The following is a 6,866-nucleotide window of genomic DNA, read 5'->3' as shown; positions in this document are numbered from 1 at the left end:
TGCTGCCAACCTCCAGCTGGGAGGGGAAATCATCACTGCCTGCTCCAGCAGAACTCGTGGTCCAGCCAAGCCTGACACAGCCACCTTCCAAACTCAACACCAGAGCACATTTCCAGTGTCCCAGCCAGCACTGAGGCATGCAGTGCTTCTCACTACAGCACAGGTGGGAAAACGGTGGATGGACAAAGAAACAAAAACACTTCTAAAGCAACCCAAGACCACCAGGATTGAATCAACAGCTTTTGTACCCATGAGCAGCAAGGAAAGGAGGACAGGCATGCAGGCCATGCTGAGCAACTCGACCTCTGCATTCACCCAGGAGCACGACAATCTTCCCCAACCCAGCCACCAGCAAAGCCAAGCACGACGTTCCTGACCGCCCATTCCTCAAAAATGTTTACTCTAAAAGGGGAAGAAACATGACATTGAAGAGCTGCTGCATGCAAGCAAGGCTGAGTTCTGGCCTGGCCACGCTCGAGCAGATCCCTCCACCTTCAGCCCACCAAACAATCCGGGACAGGGATGCTCATGGGCTGATTTCAGCTGGTCCTCAGAGGGCAGAAACACCCTTGGGCACCACCCCAGCATCAGCTCAGCCCCAGAGTCTGAGAAGATGCTCGAGCACAGCTCCACAACTGTTGCACTCTCAAGTTAGTGATGTAGCACAAATTGAGTCCAAAGACTTCAGATTTATCCAGCTGTCCTGACCCTGTTACACAAGGATCTAACAGCACTAAGCCAAACTGCCAAAACCTTGACTATTCATTATCAGTGCATTAAACACTCAAGGTGTTTAATTTCCTAATGAAGAAGGACAATTTGCATCTACTCTGCCCATGACACATAGGCTGACAGTTCTCAAAGTCCAGGCTTGCAGACCTGCAGGTGCCAGGGACCCAGGGTCAGCCCAGCTCAGAGAACACACTCCTGAGAGGGTCAGAACCTTCTCAGATTCTCTCTGGTGCCATCACTCAGACACAGCTCAGAGCCCTCAGGAAGGACAGACCCCCCCAGGCTTATCACCTACAGTACCATGTACTACCACAGCGAAGACAACTCCAGGAACACTCAACACAGCATCTCCCATCCCAGGACTGTCCAGAGAATTTAGGCAGCATCAACAGAAGGCAGGTGATAACTTGCTTCACTTCACAAGAAACCTGGGGCACCAAACCAAGCTAGGACACTTAGGGGCTGGACAAAGCAGCATCCACAGCCTCCTCTTTGCCTCTCCTAAGACAAGTCCCTGCCCCAGGCAGATTCCACAACAACGGAATGGGTGGGATGGCAGGAGACATGGGACAGGGTTGGGGGAACAAGACCAAGAAGGTACTTACAGACATGCCTTCCCTAGTAAAGGCTGCAGAGAGACAGAACGGAGAGAGAGGAGTCAGTACCGCACCCAGACCGCGCCAGGACAGCCAGGGGCACCCGACAGCCTCATACCCAGAGCTGGCACAGGGCCCTGCCACGCTCGGCCAGTCCAAGCACAGCCCCAGGGCAGACCAAGCTGTTCACCTGGTGCTTGCTGGGGTAGGAAGGCTCATGCAAAGCAGCAACCAAGCAGAGCAGCTGGGAGCACAGAACCATCCCTAGCCTGCCCTGGGGCCTGCCTGAGCAGGGCAGAGAGCACAGCAGACAGCACAGACAACGGGAAGAGGGGGGAGAATTAACAGGCAGCTGGTGGGAAGGGCAGCATGGCAAAGGGGCTCTCTGCTGCTTCTCCAGCACCATCCCATTCCCTAGTGAGCTCAGGGAAAGGAGGTTGTTCCTGGAGGAACATGCAGAAGGCAAGGCCTCTCTCCCTACAGCCCTTCATGGGTGAGTGAAAGAGGAGAGGACACAAGCACCATGGCAGCTGACCATTGGGTGTCACCATGGGCTACACTCAGGTTCACCAAGCCAAGAGGCTTTTACTCATTTTGGGTCCATTCTGCCTCTTGTTCCAGGAAGAAGACAACTCTTCCAGACAAAGAGGAGTCTTGGCAGCTCCTTCAAGGGAAGCCCAAGAACATTTGCTTCGTTACAGCGCCAGGTCTACACTGGAGCCAAGGGAATCCAGAGGGGAGGCACAAGCTCTTTGGCTCTGCCCTCTCTGGAGATGAGGCTCCTCAGGAGGTTCACACCATGGTGTTGGGTGGTGAAGGCACTAGAGCTCTGGGGGGGAGTTCACGGCGCTCTCAAAACCCAAGAGAGGATCAACCACGACCCTTTGCCAGGTGCTCCTGAAACCAACTCAGGGCAGGGAAGGACAGCAGCCGTGGGAGGAAGGTGCATCTCAGAGACAGCAGCACAGGTTGCAGCAAGTGCAAGCAGTTCCTCAGCTTCAGGAGTGACAGGAGGACAACAAACAATAAAACAACGAGAACAACAACAACAACAAAAAAAAACAAAAACAAAACAAAACCAAGAGTTCAACTAACTTGTCCCGGCATCTGCGTGGGCACTTCCTGAGGAACACAGCCTGGCAGGGCGGAAGAAACAGCCACATGCTCCTCAAAGCTGTTGATGCGAGGTTTTTTGGTGGGCTCTGGGCTTGCTAGAGGGGTAACGCTATTACGTCTCATGAGCGGGTTAGGTCCCTTCTTTGCTTCCTAAATTAAAGTGAGACAAAGAAAATCAAAGTAAATAAAAAAGTAAAATAAAGAAACAAGGGAAGAAGGCGACAGTTATAAAGAAAAAATAAAAAAGAAGCAGGTTGATTTGGTTTGGTTTTTTAAAGTGGCCTCTTTGCTTTTCCCCACGGTCACTGACAGCAAGCGAATGAAAGGCTCCAGACACCAAAAAAACCTGATGTAAAGTGTTCAAGAATGCAGGAGGGGAAGAAAAAACAGGCCCTACACTCAGACACGAGAGGTCTTCTCCTCACCTGAGCCTCTGCTCACCAAAAAAGTCACTAGACACAGCTGAAAACTCCTGCAGCAGCCAGGCCACGGCTCTGCACCATGGAGGGGCACCCAGAGGTCTCCTCGAAGCTGGTCCCTCCACCCAGGGACAGTCAGGGAAGCAAGAAGAGGAAGACAAGCCAGCCCAGGCTGATAAGGAGGACTCAGGAGATGGGAGCAGAGCAGCCAGGGAGGGTCAGCACTGCACCAAGCTCCAGCTGAAGCACGGGGGGATGGAGGATGGAAGGGCAGCAGCAGGCACCGAGCACTCGCCCCACCAACGCCCTCCTGCCACCCCAGCAGGGGGAAGGGCTTCCCCCTGCAGCCTGGGGAGGGAGAGGTGCTGCCACCTGCCAGGTTTGGCAAGCAAAGGAAAGACCTGGCCGAAAAGAAGATGGCTCCAACCCTTCGGCACCCAGTTGGGCTCCATCACCACGAAGCGCATGGAAAGGTCGACATGGGCATGGCCAGGGTCCCTGGGGCCCCTCTGGTGGCTGCCCAGCCCTGGCACTGAGCTGCCCTGGCCTCTGAACTCCCAGAGGAGCACATGGCTGGGCAGGCAGAGCCAACCTTACAGGAGGGTTTCCACACGAGGCACCACCACATCCCACCCTGCACAGCAGCACAGAGTCAGGGCACACCAGGACAAAACCCACAAAGGCAGGTGTTGGGCAAGGTGTGGAGCCCACACTCTGCCAGCCACTTGGGAGACCTGGGAGAAGTCACCTTCTCCATCTGTGGCTCCATTCCCTGCTCAGGTGGCAGGATGACTGTACAGGTAAAAGTCAAACCCCAAGGAAGAGCTTTCCCTGGGCCACCTCTAGTCTGAGCAGACACACTGGGAAGCAGGCACATGCAACAGTCCCTTTCCCTTGGAAAACCCTCAACCAGCCATGACCTTGCAGAGTGAGAACCCATCTGATGCTCTGGTCTTCAAGCAGCACTTCCAAGCATCCAGCTGAGCCATCTCCCCATGCCCACCCTGGGTGTCCCCACTGCTGGGTGACCACAGGGGACAGGAGGGGACACCAAGGAATGGCTCCAAGGACAAGCAACACTCACCTCTGGCCGTTCTCTGTGGGTGTTGACAGCCTCAATGTTCAGAGAGATGGATTCCACCCTGCAGCCTGCAGAAGGGAGCACAGGGAGACAAAGGCCATCAGCAAACCCAACAGGAACAGGGTGTCAGCAAGTGCTCCACCACAGACCCCTGTTCTCCCAGAGGAGAAGGCACAAGACAAAGCCCTCAGCATCTTTAGTTGGAAGGTCCCACTTACCATATGCCACCGGGGTCAGCTTCAACACTGTGTGAAGGGGACACTTCAGGTAGGGCATCTCATCTGCAGAGACAGCAAGGCAGGAGGGTTATCCCACCCCTCTCCTAAAGCAGGCTTTGACATCTTCTTTAACAGCTGATGCCACCCCACAAAGAGACTCACACTGCTCCATGCCATGCACAGACCTGAACACACCATGTCCTCAGAGCAGTGTCCATCATCCCTCCCCCAGCAGAGTCAATCCCCTTCCTGGTGAGTGCTCACCTGCACTCTTGTCCAGAAAGTATGCCAGGAGACAGCGCATGACAGCCTGGTGGCAGATCACCAGGACGTTCTCTTGCCTCTCCAGCTCCATGATGACTGGCTCCAGGCGCTGCACCAGATCTTGGTAGGACTGGGACAGCAGGAGAGAAGGAAGATGAGGCATAGGATCAAGGTAACCAGCACCTCAGGAGCAGCAATGCTCCTTGTCTTGGTACAAGACTGATTTTCTGCCTCTGCCCAAACCACTGTAATTACTGCTGAAGACAAGCAAAGTTCAACCAATCTTTAGGCTACTCCTAAGACTTTAGGAGCAAGAAGCCACTCATGCCTCACTTGATTTCCTACAGGATTTCTAAGTTCTCAAATGTCTGGAGCAACCTGAAATGGGCTTTGAAGGACTTAAAGAACCATGCCAGGCAGACACCCAGAGCTGGTCTCTGACATCTCCATGTGTTCTCCTGCCAGACACACTGCCATGAGGATGTCTCCAAAGATCGTTCCTAGGTGACTATGGGCATGACTTAATATGGAGATCAACAGCTCAATCCACAGCATGAAGTATCGCCCAGAACTGATGTCAGCTCAGACCTCATTGTGTCACACCCTGAACGCAGATTACTGGGAACAGAGAGCACCATCAGCCCTTGGGGAGCGACACTCAGAGCAGAGTGCAAAGCACTTTTTTTGGAAATGAGACAAAAAGAAATTGGGGCAGCACAACACAGTGGATAGAATGACAGAGGTTGGACTAGAAACCTCCAGGGTCCCTTTCCTACTCCTCTACTGTAAAGTCAGTGGGAACAGTGACACATTTCTGAGTGAGATCTCCATGTTCTGCAACATCCCAAGGGCTCAGTGCAAAGGTAACATGAGCCTTGACCTGGATTCAAGTTTCTTGGGGCCCTCCCTGCTCCCCTGGTCAAGAGCAGAAGAGGCCACCCCTGAGGTAGGAGTGCTGTCCCTGCAGCTCTCCCTGCACACCTACCTCCCCAGAGGGATAGCGGTAGTAATATTTGTCCTGGTCACGTAAAGCAAACTCCTCTGGATGCTGCTCCCTGATTTCTTCATATGTCATTTCTTCACACACCCCCTGCCAGAATAGGACACGCTCACATCAGAAAGCACCAGCACAGCCAACATGCAAAGCCTTCCCCAAAGGAATTGTCTGTAGCCCTGGGAGTGCTCAGCTACAGAGCAGGTTCAAGCAAGAACCATTTCAATCCACTCCTTAATCTGCCAGGTTGGATGGAGCTTGGAGCAACCTGGGATGGTGGGAGGTGTCCCTGCCAGGGCAGGGGTTGGACTACATGGAGTTTCAGGCTCCTTACAAGGCAACCCATTCTATAATTCCAGCCAACAACTTGAACCATCTGCACGAGGTAGAGCTAAGATCAAACGCCAAAAGGTGAGTCCTGCAGATGTGTCACCCTTTTGCTCTGAAGTAAAATCTTCCCACAAAAGGTGAGACCTCAGGCAAAAGTAGAAAGGCTGGTGCTATTACCTTCTCTGCCAGCCAGGCTGATCCAGCTGTTCCTACTGCCATCTAAGGTACTCACAGCATCGATTTCGTTGAGTGCTTTCCACTGCTCATAGGGCAGCTGAAGAGCCTCTGCTGTTTGGATCGTCCTCTTTAGCTGGCTGGTCCAGACTTTGAGGTCCTTCAGGTTCTGCTCCTCCACAAACTTGTTCAGTGCCACTGCAAACTGAGGATGCAAAATAAAAATTAAAGAGGTTGATTCCTGATCCACAGCTTCCCGATGGGGCCTTCTTCCCTGCTTCCCTGGAAAAGTTGCCTTCTCCAGGATTTTGCCTTCCATAGGCAGATGGATTAGCCTTCTGCCCTGAGGTGAGGAGTGGGCACATATGCATTGAACCCCAAAAGCTATGATGAGGGATGTGGGAACAGAGAGAAAGCAGAGGATGAAGGGGCAACCAGATGTCTTCAAGGAACATCATCAGCCTTGAAGAAACAGCACCAGGACCTGGGATTTCCACAGTGCCATGGAAGGTCCCTGGCCACCCTTACCCTTAGCTGTGCTTATTTGTCTTCTGCAGCCCAACCTCTAAACTCTAACTGCATGCAACACTGACAGCTGCAAGGCACATTTTGAGGTCATGCCCAGTCCCAAACTGAATCAGCCTCACCGATGGACCCTCAGCATCCCTCAGCTGTCACCACACACACTTGACCCAACACATGGCATCTCCTATAGCCAAATCACTCCTAGGGGCCAGAGGGGAACAATCCCTTCTCCCTCACCTTCTTGCCCCTGTTGGAGAGGCCTGAGTCACCTCCAATCCTCCCCTTGAGGTTGAACTCGCTCTCGCCGTGCCGACAGAGATAAATGGTGCGGGGCTGGACGTGGATGTTCATCAGGTAGTAAACAATCCTGCTCTGGATGTGATCCTGGACCCTGTTGACCAGGAACCGCCGGCCAAC

General features: G+C 53.3%; 1 protein-coding gene across 1 annotated transcript in view; it reads right to left on the bottom strand.

Moving 5' to 3' along the window:
- Positions 1-1,333: 1,333 nt before the first annotated feature.
- The window catches only part of PFKFB3 (6-phosphofructo-2-kinase/fructose-2,6-biphosphatase 3), a 9,412-nt gene continuing 3,879 nt past the window's right edge, over positions 1,334-6,866 (bottom strand). Inside the window, exons 7-14 of the mRNA XM_009079824.1 lie at positions 6,687-6,866; positions 5,983-6,129; positions 5,412-5,516; positions 4,427-4,556; positions 4,163-4,225; positions 3,948-4,012; positions 2,424-2,594; positions 1,334-1,360 (exon numbers count right to left, since the gene is read on the bottom strand). The exon at positions 6,687-6,866 is cut by the window's right edge and continues 31 nt beyond it. Coding sequence (XP_009078072.1) covers positions 1,334-1,360; positions 2,424-2,594; positions 3,948-4,012; positions 4,163-4,225; positions 4,427-4,556; positions 5,412-5,516; positions 5,983-6,129; positions 6,687-6,866 — 888 coding nt within the window. The remainder of the gene's footprint in view (positions 1,361-2,423; positions 2,595-3,947; positions 4,013-4,162; positions 4,226-4,426; positions 4,557-5,411; positions 5,517-5,982; positions 6,130-6,686) is intronic.

Source organism: Acanthisitta chloris, unplaced genomic scaffold (assembly GCF_000695815.1).
Source record: "Acanthisitta chloris isolate BGI_N310 unplaced genomic scaffold, ASM69581v1 scaffold17608, whole genome shotgun sequence".
NCBI lineage: Eukaryota > Metazoa > Chordata > Aves > Passeriformes > Acanthisittidae > Acanthisitta > Acanthisitta chloris.
The sequence above is the reverse complement of the archived record's forward strand: the minus strand, read 5'-3'. Positions and strand labels throughout refer to the sequence as shown.